We start from the raw sequence: 18,689 nt of genomic DNA, 5'->3' as shown, positions 1-18,689 counted from the left end.
GTATTTTTTTTTAGATTTGAAAAAAATGATAATCTTGTTTCTGGAAGAAGTTTCGTGGGGAATCAAGGATTGGATCATAGTGCAAAAAGAATGAATTAAAAACAGCTGCTTGGTATTATAGAGCTGATGTTTTTACTGCCTTATTGGTGATCATGGCTCAATTTTCGCATTATTCGGCTTTGTCCGATGAACCCGATGAAACACATTATTTTCTTTTACAACATGATCATCAACAACAGAATTCCCAACTCAGTTTCAAAAAAAACAACTCCACAAGCAAGCACCATCATGATTCCCCAAAAAACCACACCCGAACCAACACCTTTTTTTGGCCTCTTTTTGGTGAATGAGAAGCAAGGCGATGATGCCAGCACAAACAGTTTTATGCCAATGAATTTGAACCGCATCTGGACAAGAAAAACAAGTTCATCATCTTCAAGAGGTCAAAACGCCATCTTTTTTTCGCTTTCGCACTTTCCAGCTATCAGACAGGACGAAGGCGACCAAGAAGCAAAAGAAACACTCTCCAAAGCACCATCACCAAACGAGTTTCCTGTCGGTAACATGAGCATTCAATTTAAAGGATGGTCCAATACTAATGATGATATGTGTTCTTTTGTTCATACAGCGCCTCTCAGTGATTTCATTTCTTCGACAGCATTCTGCCATCAAGCTAACATGGATGACCAAATGGATATTGTGCTTGTTGGGCACAACACCAATGAAAAAGTGTCACTTCAACGCATGCATGCTGAAGGAAATGGAGCCAATTTGAAAAGGCACGCAGTTTATGCTTTCTTTTTGAGCGACTTTTTGGCCAAGTATGTTCTGAAAGGAGTTGAATTCGTAAAAGTTGAGCTATCCATGATTCTCAATGATCCAAGTGCTAACACCAACAACCAAATGGTGGAACTATGCTACACTACCTTTTTCGTACATGACGATATGGAAGATTTGTCCACCGAGCTCGATGACATCCATGAGAACAGCTTGGCTTTATTGCGACGTTCACTTTCGCAGGTCTCTGAACAATTCATGGACATCTTGGATCAAGGAGGAGTGTGTGATTATACGTTGTTGGATATTGATGCATTGCTTGATATGGCCATTAATACACTCGACAAGAGCGGTCAAAACGTTCATGGATTGGATTGGTACTGTCATGGAGGCCAGTGGATGCATTTATTTTGGTTGTGTGAAAAGGTACTCGATTTACTTCTCTCTCGCTCTGCTGTATTTGACTTGGTTTGTTTTTTAGAGGTCATTCCTCAAAAGTTTGAATTTTCTATTGTTAGCAGGGTGGAACAAAATGATCAAGAAATTGCAAGCTGGTTACTCGCTCGGCAACTCTTACTTCAGCATTTTCAACAGCACTGCAAGAATATTACTTGTCACGTCTTTAGAAACACATCAACAGAATGGAAAGATTTTGTTTTCAAGCACAGACCAAACAGTATCATCTCGTGCAAGTCCTCCCTATTGTTCAACTTTTATAATATTTTCTGCCTTCAACTTCCAGTCATTACAGAAATTGAGGAAAATGAAAAATCGATTTTCGGTAACTTTTTGCAATGCAAACCCACTTTCCATCATGGAATATCAAAATACGAATCACACCGCACGTTCGACAAGCTCGCCTCTCAGTATGCATCTTTATTTACATTGACACGAGAAACATTGACTACCAAGTGGACAAGTTCCATTCAAGTCTCTCTTCTTCGCGAATTAGTTAAATACCATCAAGCAGAGTCAGTACATCGACTCGATGTGATAACTTGGAGTATCATTTTGCATTTAACAAGAAATGGGAGTTGTAGGACTCTATTCTATGGTGTTTCGTTAATTGCGACATTGCTATTGCAGGAACATCTACCAGTCCATCAACGACATCTTGAACTTAATGAGTTTGTACCTGAGCTCACTGAATTTATTCAAGAAGTGTACAAGTATTGCTTTTCAATGTTGTATTACTGTAATGGACTCATGATCTTAGATTCGTATGATTTCTTAGACAGCAGACTCGCTCATTGGTTGACGTTGTTAAAAACAAAAGAACTCGCTGAAAATTCGACAACCACTCTAGGATCCTGGATCAACAAGCTGAAACAGCTTCTGCCATCCAATCTTCTTCCAAAATTTGAGAAACAACTTGGCATCATCATTGAGCACATTCCATACGCTTCAAGCTTGTTAGAGCACGAAATTGGAAATATTCAGTCAAAGAACACCTCTATCTCGTACGCCTACATCTTTGAGGAAGATGATCACAGAAGGACTGTACTCGAAGTGGATCATCCTTTCATCAACAAATATTGCAAGATTGACAGCAACAGCGTTATCACAACCGAAGATTCCAAATCGAAATCTGTCTTTAAAGATATCTATCATTATCATTCTAGCAGACTTATTGATGAGTCTTCACGCTCGCTCGATTTCAATAACGATGTGGTGCTCCAAAAATCCAGAGAAAAGCTTGAAACCATGGCCAAAGCTTTCCAAAGAATTAATCCTCACAAAGTTATTTCAAAGGAGCCTAATGTGACATCTGAACAGGTTAAATACATTTTGCATGCTCAGAACAAGCAACACCAGCAACGTATACCATCTGGAGGACTCTCCTTAAACAATTCACAGCTATCCATGAGTCAAATCGAAAAGGAATGTGAAAAATTCAAGTCACAACTCGAAGCCCTTTCGAAAGATACCTCTAGGTCCAAAGTGACAATGGTGGAATTATCGAAACAAATCAATAATGAAATACACCCACTCTTGGCCATTGTAGTGAAAAGAGGAGGCCATCATAAGAGTCATGATACAAAGAATATTACCGATCACAAAAGCGAAAATAACAACAAAAACAAAAGTAACAATACTAACACAAAAGGATCCGCAAAGAAAAAGAGTTCTGATGGTGAAGACATCTCTGTTCTGTTGAAGAATCTCATTATTCAGTTATTGACATCCTTTAAACTTCAACTTCCAAAACAGCGAAACGATGAAGAATCTAAATATTTACAGAAAACAGTGACTGGTGCTTCTTCCAAGATTGTACTTTCTCGTGAGGATGAGAAAAAAGCCCTATTCAAGCTTTATCACGTCAACAGTTGGATCAGATTCATCTATAACTATCTCCAATGGTTGGAAACCACCCTTAGCTTTCTCTTTACTGATTCTGAGATTAGAAAAGAAATGGAATATTTGGCCACTACGGCAAGAATGTTTGGATTCGTGGCAACCGCAGACGCGATACAAAAAAAACCTCTGACAGATGCATCAAAGGATGTTGTGGATCCCAATTATCTTTTCCTTAAACATTTTGAATTCATTCCACCAACCACTCCATCTCTCGAATTGTTCACAAAACAACAGCATGTCAAATTACTTGACAAGTTCACAACTCGTATTACAGAGTTAGCCACCCAATACAACCATGAGAAAAAGAGTGATCAACAAGAACGTATTTCAGAAGAGTTGAGAAATGTCATGATCATGAAAAAACTTCGAGAAAATCTTACGTTTGTTCCTGATCAATGGCAAAACGACATGATCGACCACGTGAATCATAACCGCTCAGTACTCGTTTCTGTTCCAACATCTAACGGAAAAACATTTATCGTGCACTATGTCATTGAAAAAGTTCTGAGGGAGAGCGATACAGGTGTGATTGCATTTGTGGTACCCAACAAAGCTTTGGTAAATCAAATTTATTGTGACGTCTCGAGTCGATACGAGAAGAAGATTTTAGGAAAGACTGTGGTTGGAATGGCTACTGCAAATGTCAGAATTGATGTTTTTAATTGTCAAGTTCTTATTCTCACTCCTGCCATGTTAGAAATTTATTTAATGAGTGCAACAGAAAAACTAGTAGCTTGGAGAAAGAATATCAAATATTTAGTTTTGGATGAAATACACTGCATTACTGAGGACGACCAGGGAGATTTCTATGAACATTGTATTCAGCTGCTTGATTGCCCGATTATTGGACTTTCAGCAACAATTGGAAATGCAGAAAAGTTTAAAGAATGGATCAAACACAGCAATCGAGAAAATATTCAACTCATCTATGAGCCTGACTATAAGAGATATGCTCCATTGGAATACTACACTTTTAACAATGATGTAATTTCCCATTCCCACCCATGTGGGTTATTTAACTCCAATAACTTGTCAGAAAAGGAGCTTAGTCAATGCAGAATGATGACCATCGATGAATGTTTTCAGCTGTCAGACTTTATGTTAAACAAATGTCCTGAAATGAAGGATTTTGTTGAGGAACATGTTGGACATTCTCATTTAAAGGAGAACAAACTCGAAATTATTTCATGGTCTGATCACATCACATACAAGAAACGATATAACCAAATGCTAGTGACACTTGCACAAGATTCCTCCAAACATGGACCTCTGCTTCAATCCATTGTTCAACACTTTTCAAGAGACAATGAGCAACTCTTCAACAGCAGTGAGTACCTGAAAAGTCCAGAAATTATTCGTGACATGATTTCTCTCATCACACTCTTGAAGAAAAAGCAATTACTTCCAGCCATCATATTTATCTTTGATAGAAAACAAATTGATGCAATCATTGCTAACCTATGCATGCAAAACATCTCCTTATGGGATGATGAAGACTCCAAGCCTGAAGGCGATATTCTTCGAGTAGTGAACAACCTTTCCTCAGAGTCCTCTCAACAGAGATTACACGACCACTACTTACATGCCCTTCATCTTGGAATAGGAGCTCACTATTCTGGAATTGATGATTTTTATCAAATGGAAGTAGAACGTTTGTTCCGTGAAAAGAAACTTCCCCTTATTATTTGTACGTCAACATTGGCTCTTGGTGTGCACTTACCTTGCAGCACTGTGGTGATGGGCGGTGCGTCAATTTATCTTAACAAGACACTGTTCAAACAATGTTGTGGTCGTGTGGGTAGAAGAGGTGTGGACCAAAAGGGAAGAGTGATTCTCTATGGATTGGAATATAATAGAGTGAGAAGATATTTACTGTCAGAACCTATTACTGTGAATGGAACGAATGGTTTAAAACCAAGCTTCTTATTGAAAACGTTGATAAGTTTGAATAGTCACAGAGATTGTGGTCAAGAAGCTCTAGAATATTTTGAGGGCGCTTTGACAAGGCTTTTGGAAAGACCTCTCTTTTCCATCAATGCAAACGTCATGGAACAGGTTTCAAAGCAGATGAGCCACTATGTGAGATTTAACACAGAGTTCTTAAGACAAACATTTTTATTGAACAAAAAGTGTCAACCTTTAAAGTTAAGTGGATTGGCAGCTCATATCCATTACAGAGAGCCATTTAATTTCTTGTTTACACACTTTATACAGACGGATTTGTTTTCTAAAAAACTTGACGTCAACAAAATTACAGAACGAGAGTATGACAAGATTGTACTTGTGGTATTTTCATTGCTTTTTGCAAGATTAAGAGCCTCGAAATTTATTGAAAATAATCACAGAATCGATGTAGAGTTTAGTGAATCCATGAAGAACATGTATGAAGGAATTAGAAGTCAGAACAAACAGTTTAACAAGGAAATTCTGAAAATATTCAGTAATTATGCAGTGACATATTTTCTTGCATCTACACATGATTCACAAGTTCAGAATGATTTATATTTCCCATGCTCCAAATTGGTACCTAAACTTGGCATTAAGAGAACACAATCGTCGCCTCTTTCTGAACTTTTACAAAAAGATCTCATTACATGCAATGCTTCGATTTCTTCGTTTGCAGCTCTCAGTGGAAACAAAGACAATTATTACATCAATGAGGACCACTTTATTTCATGTCTCAAACATACCATGTATCTCAATAAGGGTCATTTACCATTCAGTAATGTGGTTTCAGGAGATGATTTGAATTCATTCTTGCTGGACTATTATCATCATGGAAAGTTGGAATTATTGTGTTCGGAGAATCGTATAGCAACAATTGGAATGGCAAACAAGTTAATTGAAGAGGCCACTCGAGATTTGAAAAAACTTAGATCCAGTCTCATTAACGAAGAGGTTTTCAATTATTCCATCACTGATTATTTAAAGCAACGTTCGAGTGAGGAAACAGCTACATGGCTTCACAATTGTCTCTGTCGATTTTTACCAAAACATGCAGCACAGAAAATGAGAGAAACATTCCAAGAAAAAAATGTGACATTCTTGCAATTGTTTGACTGGATTTCCAATGACACTTTTGACATGAAAATTTCCAATATTGTCAATTTGAGAGGAAAGGGGTTGAAATTATTGAGATATGATGTAGCTTCTCTTTTTTTACATCCTCTTGTTCAAAGCATGAATAGAATTATTCAACAATTTACAGCCAAAGAAGCACAAGAACGTCAAGCATTGAGATCACTGAAAAATGTGAAAAAGCTCAACAAGAGAGACACGATTGGAGGTACCAAAGAAGATGCTTATTTGAAGAAGAAATCTTCGGGTGGATCATCTCGATGGTCTACCACCAAACCTCCAGACAAGTATGAATAGGTGTGATTTGGAGAATTTTGGCAAGTTGGCTCTGAACTTGCATTGTAATTGAAAAAATTAAAAGTATTCTAAACTATTCTATACAACCTCAAATTCGTTGATAAAAGTAATCAGCTTGCGTTTTCGAGAATGAATGTTTCTTATTCATTGATCCTTAAAACCCTCAATTTCACGTTACTGCAGTAACTGGTCGTTTGAACAAGCGTTGAGCTTGAAATTTTCCAATACAGGACTCCTTAATTTTGTAATTCTCTACTACAGCATTACAGTGTTTCCTCTAGATTTTACACTTTCACTACCAACGAAATAAATAGATAACAAGAGCGTTCAGTCTTAATGATCGAAAGATTTTAATATATTTCCAATCCTGTGGATGTTACTGGTGACCAAGTACCATCGATAGTCAATAAATTGTCTTCTCCGTTTTATGTGGTCGAGAATGGTTCATTCTAATGATCACAACAATATTTGACTTTATTCAATATTTGGCGTTAAATGACTTGTGTCCTGTTCCGCTTGGACAGCATTTCCGCCAAGAACTGATCGTTGGAGTTTGTCCCCCAAACACAACAACAAACGTCACAATTTAAAAGAGCAAAAACGGCGTTTATTAGAGAGTACACGGGCCTTAGTTATGTTCAGTCATTTTGTTATGTTGGATGCAAAGTAGAGATGATGGAAAGTGGTGGTAAAATGAAAAAGAACATTTGCCATTTGTAACACCGACAGATGAAATGCAAAACATTTTCACTACAATCCTCCAAAACAATGTTGTTTTGTTGATGTTATGCTCGTCCCTAGTAGTGACTGGTAAAATCCCGAGGATTTAAACAGCACTTTTCGAAAAAATGTTCGTGATATCCAAATAGACCAAAAAGAAGTGTTCATCGATCAATCCACCCATGAAGACTGATCAATACATGGCAATGAAGAATGAACCATCTCGACATTAACTTCACAACTTTCCAACATGTTTCAGGTGTTAACAAACCCAATGATTCGTGCTCTAAAATACGACAGCCAGCTGTTCATCATTGGAATTAAATTTATCACCACCACACGATCGTGAATTATTACTTTTCATTTCGTTCGTATGGATGTTCTAAATGTTCATCATTGTCCGATAAAAGGATCATGGTCAAAGACAAGAGAGAACCATGAGGTTTATCCAAGGGAGTGTGACGAGGGTTTTCATACAACAACGCAACTTGTTTGAAATCTCTTTTTGTATTTTTGTTCTTGTCAGATGCCAATGTAAGAGATACGTGAACTTTGGACATTTTCATGAATGTCAAAATTCAAAAGGACCGGTAAAAGATAACCTCAGCATCATCTCGCAGCACATGTTGCACCTCTAATTCTAGCAGTGTGCAGAGACACCCAACAAACCTTCAAAATTGAGGATTCTCTGACAACAAATAATTTGATAACAGAAGGTACGTAGTGCTTCACAACAACCTCAAGAACAAGACCAACTTTTTGCTTTGTTCATTTTGCACTCTCATTCACCAACAAGAGTCTCCTCTTGCCAACAGGGGTTAGTGCCGTGTTCTCAAACCGATTCTATTCTTCCTTTATAATTTCATGCCTTCCGAATTGAGAGCAACAACATTTCACGACAACTTTGAACGTTTGTTGGGTGTCTCTGCACAGAGCATCAAAGACGTCAAGTGTCGAAAAATCACCTACAAAAAAAAGACGACGCATCTTCTCTCGTATTGAACATCTCACCCGAATTTTGTTTGAACTCAACACTAGAGAGCAGAATCTCCTGAACGCAACGACGTCGTAACCGTATCACCATCCATTAGATCCATCACATCATCATCATTGATAACTACCTCCAACCATTCGAATTCACTGTACATATATACATCGATTGAGTTATCAACAACCGTTATTGAATTCTCTAATTATCACATCCTGGATAGTATTCGTTTGAAAATCTTTTGATTATTTAACTTCATCATCTAAATAATAATAACAACAACAAAATGGGTATCTGTGCCACTCGACAAACTGGTTCTGCTCAAGCCCTGAGCGAAATTGAAAAAGGAAGACAACAACAAGAGAGAGAAATTAAAGTTCTCCTTCTTGGTGCTGGTGAGTCTGGAAAAAGTAAGTATGAAATGACTTGTTGTTGTTGTGGATTCATCATCATTCTCATGACATGTTCTCATACACACAATACCAACAATATCACTGATGGCGCTATTGCTGCCACCTGATGCATACTTGCCATATCGGTCGTCCTATGTTATCCATCTATTCATTCTCATTTGAATACCGAATTCTCATTGTGTACACACAATCTCCATGATCATGTTGTTGTACATTACATACACTCCTCGCTCTCTCTCACTCTCCATATCATCATTGTCCAATCATAGGTACCATCTTCAAGCAAATGAAAATCATACACCAAAATGGTTATTCTGAAGAAGAACGTGAGTCCTACAAGGAAATCATTTATGGAAACATTTTGAAGGCCATGAAGAATCTCGTACAGGCCACTTTCTCGTTCAACATCCCTATTGAACAAGAGGAAAACAGAGAACGTGCCGGTAAGATTAATGAACTCGAGCAAGAGGCTCTTCTCCACGTACACAAGTATTGGACTGCTGAAATTGCCGATGATATTCAATGTTTATGGTCCGATCCTGGTATTCAAAAGGTCTTTGAAAAGAGAAATGAATTCCAACTTGATGACTCGGCCCAATACTACTTTACTCATTTGGATCGTATCAAACAACCTGATTATAAACCAACTTTGGAAGATGTGGTCCGTTCCAGAGTCAAGACCACTGGTATTGTCGAGATGAGCTTCAAACTCGACGACCGATCGGTAACCTTAATCGACGTTGGTGGACAACGTAACGAACGAAAGAAGTGGATCCACTGCTTTGAAGGCGTTACTGCCATTATTTTTGTAACCTCTCTCAGCGAATATGATCAACGTTGTTATGAGGACGATTCAACGAACCGCATGCACGAGAGTTTGTTGTTGTTTGATGAAATTTGTAACTCGAGATGGTTCATGGAGACTTCCATTATTTTGTTCTTGAACAAGATGGATCTCTTCAAGGAAAAGATCAAGAGAGCCGATCTCAGTCAATTCTTCCCAGAATATGAAGGAGGTAGAAACTTTGAAGCAGCTGCTAACTTTATTCGTTCTAAATTTGAAGAGAAGAATCGTAATCCAAGACACAAGACGATCTATGCTCACTTTACTTGTGCTACTGATACTCAACAATTGCAACAAGTATTTGATGCCATCAAGGACATTATTTTGAACAAGACCCTCAAAGAACAAGGTCTGTTCTAAACCATGTGATTGGTATATGTCTGAATCTCGTCCATGATTAAGCTCTTTTTCTTCCTTTCCATCTCTCTCCCATCAATAACAACAATACACAACTCAGCTGAGTAATATTATATGTATCTTTTGTCAAAATAAAATTAGCTCAATTTTGAATTATTGATACGTTGAGACGATCAATTTTAAAAAATCACAAACAATTCGGGATGGGCTTGCGAGCCTTTCGTGAGAGAATTTTCAACAATGTGGAGAATGAAAAAAGCTCCAACAACCACGATGAAATTTCCTTGCTACTACTTGGACCATCAGGGGCAGGTATTAGTACGTTTTTAGTTTTGCTCTCCAAACAGCTCGGATGGTTCATTGTTACATTTTGAAAATCTGGAATAATATTCAATGAAAAGGCACCATTCTCAAACAATTGAAATTAATGAACATGCATCAACGACGGTACACTCTTCAAAATTTGAGTTCTTACTCCGTTCAGTCACAAGAAGAATCGTCATCGGTCAAGAATGCAATTTATGAAAATGTTTTACATACTACCAAGCGTATTCTAAGAGAAATAATGATAGAACAACCGAATTCATCACGAATCTTATTTAGAATTACATTCGAACATGAGGAGAATATTGAGAGAGCGAAAATCCTGTATCAATCATTGAGAAACTTTACAACAAAATGGTTGAGCTCAAATTCTTCGATCCAACAACAACAACCGCCCTTATGGACTCCTGAAATTGTGAACCACATTCAACATGTATACAATGATTCGAGCTTGCAACAATGGATCAAAGACTCTCACCACAGATCATACATGGTTCCCAAAATTTCTGAATCGGATCTCTATTTCTTTTCACATTTAAATCGAATCACAGACGAAAGTTTCACTCCTACACTTGAGGATTTTCTACATGCAGGAACAAAGATAAATGGAATTGATGAAGTGAGCGTTACATTCAAAAATTCATTAGTGAAGATTATTGATCCTAATCAAGCGGGTACTGAACAGAGAAAATGGATCGATATTTGTTTCCAAAGCGAAATAGACGCCATTATTTTCGTCATTCCCATAAGCGAGTTTAATTATGGGCTATTGGATAGTGATATCAATGGCCCAATTCATGAAGCGTTATGGATGATGGAAGCTTTGTTTCGAAACAATAATTCTTGTAAATCTCTTCCAATTTATTTGCTATTCAACAAGATGGATTTATTCAAAGAGATACTCCCAAGTTATTTTAAAGCTAATCTTAACTTTAGGAGTTTCTATCCTTATTCCTATCAAAAAGGCCCGTGTGTTTCAGACATTGCATACTTTATAGTTTCACTTTTTCAACAGGCACTGTCAAGAATACACCAGAATGAAACAACATTAACGGGAGATTTTAAGAGTCAAAAACATGACAGAGTGAACGAAGAAATGACAGACGGTTTTTATGAATTTACTAATGCACTGGATCCACTACAGATACAAAGGACCTTTGAGGCCATCTCCAAACATGTCCAAATGATAAAAGGTCTCCCTCACCAGAGAAAACATACACCTTCTCGTAACCGTTAACAATTATATCATTAAGGTAGGTAGCTTTGAATAATAGGATTTTTCTTGATAGTCACAACAATCTCTCAATTCTGTCAATTATTACCATGAACTATTCAGAACAAAAAGACTCTCTTTTTTTGGTTACAGTTATGTATTTGACATTTATTTTAAGCAAGCAAAAGATCAAATCTCAAGCCATCCCCATTTTCGATAATTCCCATTTTCAGCAATTTCGTATGTGGTATTTGTATATTTTTGTTAAATGTATCCTCATGATGATTTAGAAAATATAAGCATTAAGATGATCAACTGTTGTTGATTGCGACGGTTGCATTGATCATTTTCGCTCCACATACACAAAAAAACCATTATCAGACTTTCCTAACATCGTTCTTCGTGATTGATCAATAATAATAATGGTTGAATCTCCAATTCTAGGACAACAACAACCGCAACAAGTTGCGCCTCAAGAAAACAAGACTGTTGGTACCAGTAGAAATGATTATGTTCCAGAAACTGGTATGGGAGGAACGACTGGTGTTGGCAGTACTGAAGGTGGTGGAGAAATGATCAGTGGCATGGGCACAACGACTAGTGGTGGTGGTAGTGCAATGGCCATGGGTGGTTACAATCCTCAATTACAAACTCTGGAAAGTGTCGATCGTCAATTGACTCAAGGATTTGGTACTCCATTAAATCCCTCAGAACAACCCTATTTTCAGCAACAACAGCAACAGCCCTTGGGAATGAGTGGCAGAGAGATGGGAAGAGCACAGAATGACTATGCACCTCAATCCGCCATGATGGAAGGAGAATCGAGCAATGTTCCAATGGCTTCCTCCACCATGACTCAACAACCACCGTTGGAAATGAGCGGCAGCGAGATGGGGAGAGCACAGAATGACTATGCTCCTCAATCCAATGTTCCAATGGCTTCCTCTGCCATGACTGGCAATGTTCCTCCACCTCCCATGTTTACCACCACTGGTGAAAGCATAATGCCCTCCTCTGGACCAACTACCATGACAACGACAGGAATGAGTCCTCAGCAACAACCACTACAACAACAACCACCCTCATCAGGAATGACTCCACAACAAATACCTCTTGGTAGTGGTGCAACGATGGGAGTTGTTGGCAGTGGTATGACTGGATCACCTCCACACTCACCCATTCGTGAACGTAAACTCATTGTTTGTTCGAATCAACCCTCTGAAGAGCTCTTAGAAACTCACCTGAGAGGAGGCCGAGTGACTGTACCTCCAGGTAATTATGAAGACAATGTTCCAGGAGGAGGAGGAGGTGGTGGATCGATGGAGATGCAACAACAACCAATCAGTTCCTCAACAACCACCACACGACCATACGCCTCTCCATCCTTATTATCAACCATTCCTCCTCAAGCTTCAGATCTCTCTCACATGCAACCTCAAACGCAATTCCAAGAACAATCGAGAGCAAAACCTTACTCGTCCATCTTTGAACCACCTTCCATGAGAGCCGTTATTACCTGTGATTATAATAACGAGGAGCCAGAACGTGCCTTCATGTATCTGGACAAGTATCCTCAACCGTGTGCTCATCGCTTAAATCCCGGAGAAGTCATTGTCAAGATGAAGTACGCCAGTATGAATGCCTTTGATTGTAAGATCAATCAGGGAAAGATTCCCATTGAGATTGCTTCCTCTTCGAGAACGTATTGGCGTCAGTATCCCATGATTGGAGGTCATGATGGAGCAGGAGTGATTTACAAGTTTGCCGAGAGAAGTACTACCACGGGTCAATCGCAACAACCATCACAGCAGCAGCAACAACAACAACCATCGCAACACTACACTGGTACGAGTATGTTTGGTTTTCGAGTGGGAGATCCAGTACTTGGCTTTACCTCAAATGCTCAGTTCGGAACCTTTGGAGAATATGCCATCTTCAATGAACGAGATTTAGTGATGAAACCTGAGAATATGAGTTGGGAAGAAGCAGCCTGTATTCCCTATAGTGCCCTCACTGCCATGAATTGTTTCTTAAAAGCAGATAAGAAGAGAAAAAAGAGAAAGGCTCATGGTCCTTCCACGGCAAAGCCAACCACGACATCTATGAGTATGATGGGAACAGCAACCATGGCACCCTCTGGTACTACTGGTACAACAACGGATATGAGTGGTGGTATGGGTTCATCCAGCACCATGATGATGAGGGAACCTATCGATCAAAATACAGTTCATTCTCTCGTGAATGGTGATAAATTCGGAAGTGTCTTTATTCATGGAGGAAATACGAGTGTTGGTATTTGGTGTATTCTACTCGCGAAACATTACTTTGGAGCTCAACGTATCTACACAACGATTTGTTCAGGAACCATGGAAGATGAAGAATTATTGAAGAGACTTGGGGCCGATGTGGTTATTAATTGTACGTCCACTACTACAACTGGTACTACTACTGGAGGAGGAGGAGGAATGGAAGGATCCAGTAGTGCTGGTACATCACTCTCCACCAATTTAAATAATTATGATGAATTAATTAATAAGGATCTTCAACAATATTGGGTCGAGTTTTTGGGAGAGCTTGAAAGACAGGCCACTCCTCCAACAATGACAACAACAACCATGATGATGGGAGGTACCTCAGTTCCAACGAAACAAACTCCATTAGAAACGACCACTACCACGACCACACAACAAGCCGTATCGCAACAACCTTCAACACAAGGAACCACAACGATTGAGGGAATTACAGAGTCTACTACTGTTTCTCAACAGCAGCAGCAACCTATACAGGTGGAACCAACAACTCAAACTCAACAACAATTAGTACCACCACAGACTTCGAGCGCTAGTGGAGAGTTGAGTCCACGTGGTTCAACCTCTTGGCCCCATAAAGGATTTAAATCGAGAAAGGATATGGACAAGTGCAAGAATTTGGTTGGATCGCTTGAATTGGCCATTGATACTGTTGGTGGTCATGATGTCATGAATAAGTGCTTTGGATTGTTGAGTGGAAGTCATAGCCATTTTGTCACATTGTGTCCATCGGTAGAGCTTGAACAAAGAAAAGTGAGTGGAAAGGATGTTTGGAAGATGGTTTCAATGACTGCAACCAATAGAATTAAGAGCTTCTTTGCTAACTATCCTCACTTCCATATCATCATTCATGTCGAGAGTGATAAGGAGTTGTTGCAAGAGGCTGTCGATTGGTATTCTGAGGTTAAGAATGAACCATTCATGAGACAAGCCATTCGACACAAGATTTATGATTTGAGAGAATGTGCAGCTTGTATGCAAGACTTGAGAGAGAAGAAGTTTAGTTCACACAAGTTGCTCCTCGACATGTCTTATTGAGTTTTAATGTTTGGCACGCCAAAAACTGTATAAATTCCCAAAAATCAGCATTAGATTAATAAAAAGTATTGAGAAATTCAAACAGCATTGATTGGCTCTGTTTCCAATTCACAGCAGCTTGAAAAACTCATAACAGAAGGCTTACTTTTTCAGCCTTCGTTTATTCAAGTGTTTGGTGCACATCTCAGTGTCAACCTTAATAGTGTTACAATTAAAAACCAGCATTTCTTTAGATTGCTGCACATGGATCAAATCAACGAGATAGTCAATAATTTTGGCGTCACACGCTTTGAGGCCTAACTGTCGCTGTATGGTCTTGCTACAATCTTTCATCGATTCAAGAGCTCCAGAGCCAATCAATGAAGCATTCGAATTTCCAACCATGGTACTTTGTGATGCAAGGTTATTATTATTGATTGCTCCTCCCTTTTTCGATTTGGATCTCTTTGCTGGAGAGGACATACTTCCTTTGTGAATCAGCTGAGGAGTTAGAGATGGAAACATGGGTCCAAACAGTGAAGCTCTTCCTGTATCTTTCTCCTTGTTTGAATTGACATCGCTTGTTGAAATTTTGTGAAGTGATTTCTTATAAAAGTGACTTCTTGTTTTTGTGATGGAAAATAATTGATTGAAAAGACTGGCTTTCATTCCCATCTCCAAGAATATGGCATGAGTAAAGGAGAGGAAAGCATCTTCACTTCCCCATTCTTTCGACTCATCGAAAATGATATCCAAATATCTTCCACAATAAATAGGTCCACTGTAATAATCATTTTCGAAATCAAAAACACTGATCCATGATTCAAACATGCTTGGAATTGGCACTTTTTTGCTAAGTCCAATTATTTTACAATATGAAAAATCCAAGAGCTACAATATTATCATGAGTGATCAACAGAAAATTGATTATTTGTAAAGTCTTTCATCTCTGACATTTAAACTTACATTGATTGGTGTTGTTTTCCAATGACAAATTTGAAAATAGTCAGCTTTTGTAGTGTCACAGGAGAGGGATGAAATAAAACCTGGCACAAATAATGCAAAGGCATTTACCAATGCTCTAATCGTTCTGTATGAAGACAATGTTAATCATTTTGAGAAAATTCAAAAATATATACCTCAGTCATACCAAAACTTTGTGATGATACTTACTGTTCTTGACTTGGCTCACCATAAATAATCAAAGGTCTGCCAATCATAAGAGTATAGGCAATGTCTTTGGTAAATGAAAACTCTTTAAAAATTCTGAGTATGCCTTTTCCAAAATTGTTATCTCCATAGTTGTATTCGAAGAGAAGAGAGGACAATAATGAGCCGGATTGGCCAGAGTTTAACATGTTGCCATTGTTGCCTCCACTACTTGCTGTAGGAGAGTAATTTCTTTTTCGTTTCTTCAACTCGTGAAATAGATCATCGTACTTTTCATTTTCTGGAAAAATTGAATTCACATAGCATCCAGTTCCTTTAAATCCATTCTTATAGAGATGATAACGATTATTGGCAGAAGGAGATATGTTATTGTTGATGGAGGTGTGAACAGGCTCAGGTTGAAAAGCAACAGGTGAAGGAGGCAAGCTTGGAAACACTAAATTAGGTGTATCATGATCGTCGTGACTGGTTGTTGAGAGAGCTTCGTCCATATCGTTAAAGGTATTTTCATTTTCCATCCATGTGGCTTCGTCATTGGAAGAGTGAGTACTGAGATTGGAATTTATCGAGTAGTTGGCTGTCACCCCAAAACTTCTTGAGTATGATGTTGCATTCAGTGTTGGAGGAAAGTGGTAACCATTTTCAATATTAAAGTCCAATAGGAAATTTCGTCCAATGAAAAGCATAGAATTAATATCGTTCGAGTTTACAATATCTAAATCTTGATTTTCAATATCAATGACATCACAATCTCGATAGAAATGCTCCAAAATATTTAACATGAGATCAACTGCAGTTTCATAGAATTTGGAGCCGGCAATTTGGGAAATATTTCTTAGAACTGACTCAAAATCTGTGTTTCTATGAATACATCTCAATACTGTTGGCATGTATTGTTTAAGATGGGTGGAGGAAACAGAAAGTCCCGAGTCATAGAGCTCAATAAAATCTGGATTGCTATGCTTGAGTGAGGATAATGAAAATAGAGAACTGCTCGCATTAGTATTGAAATAATTGTTGTCAATATCGTTGAGGGCATTTACAAGGGGAGAATGGTGATATAAACTCTTGTTTTGAGAAAATGGCGTAGCGTAGGATACATCTGAGGAAGTGACACTGGCATTTGGGAATGGTTCAAAAGTAGTTCCACCAACGCTGGCTCCACTGTATACTTGTTGTTTGGATGCAAAATGTTGTTGATCTCCAGATCGAAGAGGAACAGCACTGACATTGATTTTAGGATTCGCATTCATACTTGGATGCAAATGAACCGAAGAGACAGAGGCACCTCCAGCACTGCATGATAAATAAATATGGTCAATAAGACCTGAATCTAAAGTTTCTTCGTCGACTATTTTGCTTAACATGATTTCTGTTTGCTCCTCATCCAAATCATCTGCACTGTCACTCTCTTCAAGTCTTGGTGGGCTACCATTATTTGGAACAATTCTGTATTCGTTGATATTTTCAACTGTTGGAGAGCCTTCCGTTATTCCTCCATCGTGATGATTTATACTTGGGTCGCTCAATTCTTCATTGGAGCCCAAAGAACCACTACGTGGTATACCAGCAGAGTATCCAGAACTGTTACTAGCTGACCGAGATCGAACGTCACTGAACAAGTATGAATGATGTTGAAGAGCGCTTGCTCTCATGGTTGTCATTCTTTTCTTTGAATTTTTGTTCTTTTTGCATTTTAAAATGGCTGAAGATTTGTTAATATGAAGCATGAATCGTCTTCTCAAGTCTTTCAATTCTGTCAGCACCTGCTCAAATGTCTCTCTTGAAAGTCCATTTCCTTTAGAGGGAGAAAATAAACCTTCATAAATTTCTTTCCATCGTTTTTCTAACTTGTGGTCACCAATATGGTTGTCAGAATTGGCAGCAACAGCATCTTCTCCACTGGATGGAGAGGAAAGTAAGTTTTGAGAGGTTGGATTTGATAAGAGAGGAGAATCTGAATTGTTGGTGTTGTTTTGCAAATTTTCAGAGCTCGAAAATCTTTTCTCAATTTTTTGAATTCCATACAATTGTTGTTGAATATCACTGAGAAATTTACAATTGTTTCCATACTTGAGAGTGTGTGAGACTTGAGTAAATGCATTGACAAGATATTCAAAGTGGTGCATAATCTTGTCCTTGTCGTTCGTGACATAGCAAATAACTAGAGGTCTCACGTATCCTCTTGCATTAATGTCGTGCAGAGTCAAGTGATGGACCTGTTGCAAAAATCCAAGTAAAAGAATTTTCGAAATGTTTGTTGGCACATGTGACCATTCAATCGTATCGTTTTTGAAACAGTTCAAAGTGATTATTATTATTGTGTGATTACACTAGTACTATTACTACTTACATAGGCAAAGGCACCCTGAACAGGATCCGTCAAATACACCTGAGTGTCTTCGGGACAAATCCACGTAAGATTATCTCCCAATTTATCGTGTTTTCTCGTATGATCTCCAGCCAATACTCTCGTTACAAATTTCTGCACGTTAAACCTCTCCACACTTCTCTCACTTGGCAAAATTAATAGAGGTGTTGGTCCTTTCTGTTCACAAAATTCAGCCATCACAATAAAATCTTTCCGAAACAAAGGCTGATGTTTGGGATTGGGAGGTTGAAATCTACAATGAGCATGTTGATGAGGTCTATGATGTGCGTGGTGGTGGTGGCTATGTGTTGGATGGTGCTGATGATAGGTTGAGGATGATGATGATGAAGAATGTGTGGAAGAGGCTCCTGAGGAAGGATGAGTCATTAAATTTTGGGGAACGGGAATTTTCATGATGGTAATATATTCATATACGTTTTTGTGGTAATCAAT

At 38.4% G+C, this 18,689-nt stretch overlaps 5 protein-coding genes across 5 annotated transcripts; 4 read left to right on the top strand and 1 right to left on the bottom strand.

Annotated features, from left to right (window-relative positions):
- Nucleotides 1-288: 288 nt before the first annotated feature.
- On the top strand, nucleotides 289-6,510 carry C9374_005976 (uncharacterized protein; the record flags this gene model as incomplete). Its single annotated transcript, XM_044695785.1, has 1 exon — nucleotides 289-6,510. The coding sequence occupies one exon, from the start codon at nucleotides 289-291 to the stop codon at nucleotides 6,508-6,510; it is 6,222 nt and encodes a 2,073-aa protein (XP_044547272.1).
- A 1,994-nt stretch (nucleotides 6,511-8,504) lies between these two features.
- C9374_005975 (uncharacterized protein) lies at nucleotides 8,505-9,835 on the top strand (the record flags this gene model as incomplete). Its single annotated transcript, XM_044695784.1, has 2 exons — nucleotides 8,505-8,628; nucleotides 8,901-9,835. The coding sequence occupies 2 exons, from the start codon at nucleotides 8,505-8,507 to the stop codon at nucleotides 9,833-9,835; spliced, it is 1,059 nt and encodes a 352-aa protein (XP_044547271.1).
- Nucleotides 9,836-10,035: 200 nt separating this feature from the next.
- Nucleotides 10,036-11,393, top strand: C9374_005974 (uncharacterized protein; the record flags this gene model as incomplete). Its single annotated transcript, XM_044695783.1, has 2 exons — nucleotides 10,036-10,150; nucleotides 10,234-11,393. 2 exons carry the CDS (start codon nucleotides 10,036-10,038, stop codon nucleotides 11,391-11,393), a joined length of 1,275 nt encoding a protein of 424 aa, XP_044547270.1.
- Nucleotides 11,394-11,791: 398 nt separating this feature from the next.
- C9374_005973 (uncharacterized protein) lies at nucleotides 11,792-14,716 on the top strand (the record flags this gene model as incomplete). The annotated part of the gene is made up of 1 exon (XM_044695782.1): nucleotides 11,792-14,716. One exon carries the CDS (start codon nucleotides 11,792-11,794, stop codon nucleotides 14,714-14,716), a length of 2,925 nt encoding a protein of 974 aa, XP_044547269.1.
- Nucleotides 14,717-14,857: 141 nt separating this feature from the next.
- On the bottom strand, nucleotides 14,858-18,623 carry C9374_005972 (uncharacterized protein; the record flags this gene model as incomplete). The annotated part of the gene is made up of 4 exons (XM_044695781.1): nucleotides 14,858-15,586; nucleotides 15,662-15,785; nucleotides 15,869-18,084; nucleotides 18,219-18,623. The coding sequence occupies 4 exons, from the start codon at nucleotides 18,621-18,623 to the stop codon at nucleotides 14,858-14,860; spliced, it is 3,474 nt and encodes a 1,157-aa protein (XP_044547268.1).
- Nucleotides 18,624-18,689: the final 66 nt, after the last annotated feature.

Source organism: Naegleria lovaniensis (genome assembly GCF_003324165.1).
Source record: "Naegleria lovaniensis strain ATCC 30569 chromosome Unknown tig026, whole genome shotgun sequence".
In the NCBI taxonomy this organism is placed as follows: domain Eukaryota; phylum Heterolobosea; class Eutetramitea; order Acrasida; family Naegleriidae; genus Naegleria; species Naegleria lovaniensis.
This window is presented reverse-complemented; position numbering and strand designations above follow the sequence as displayed.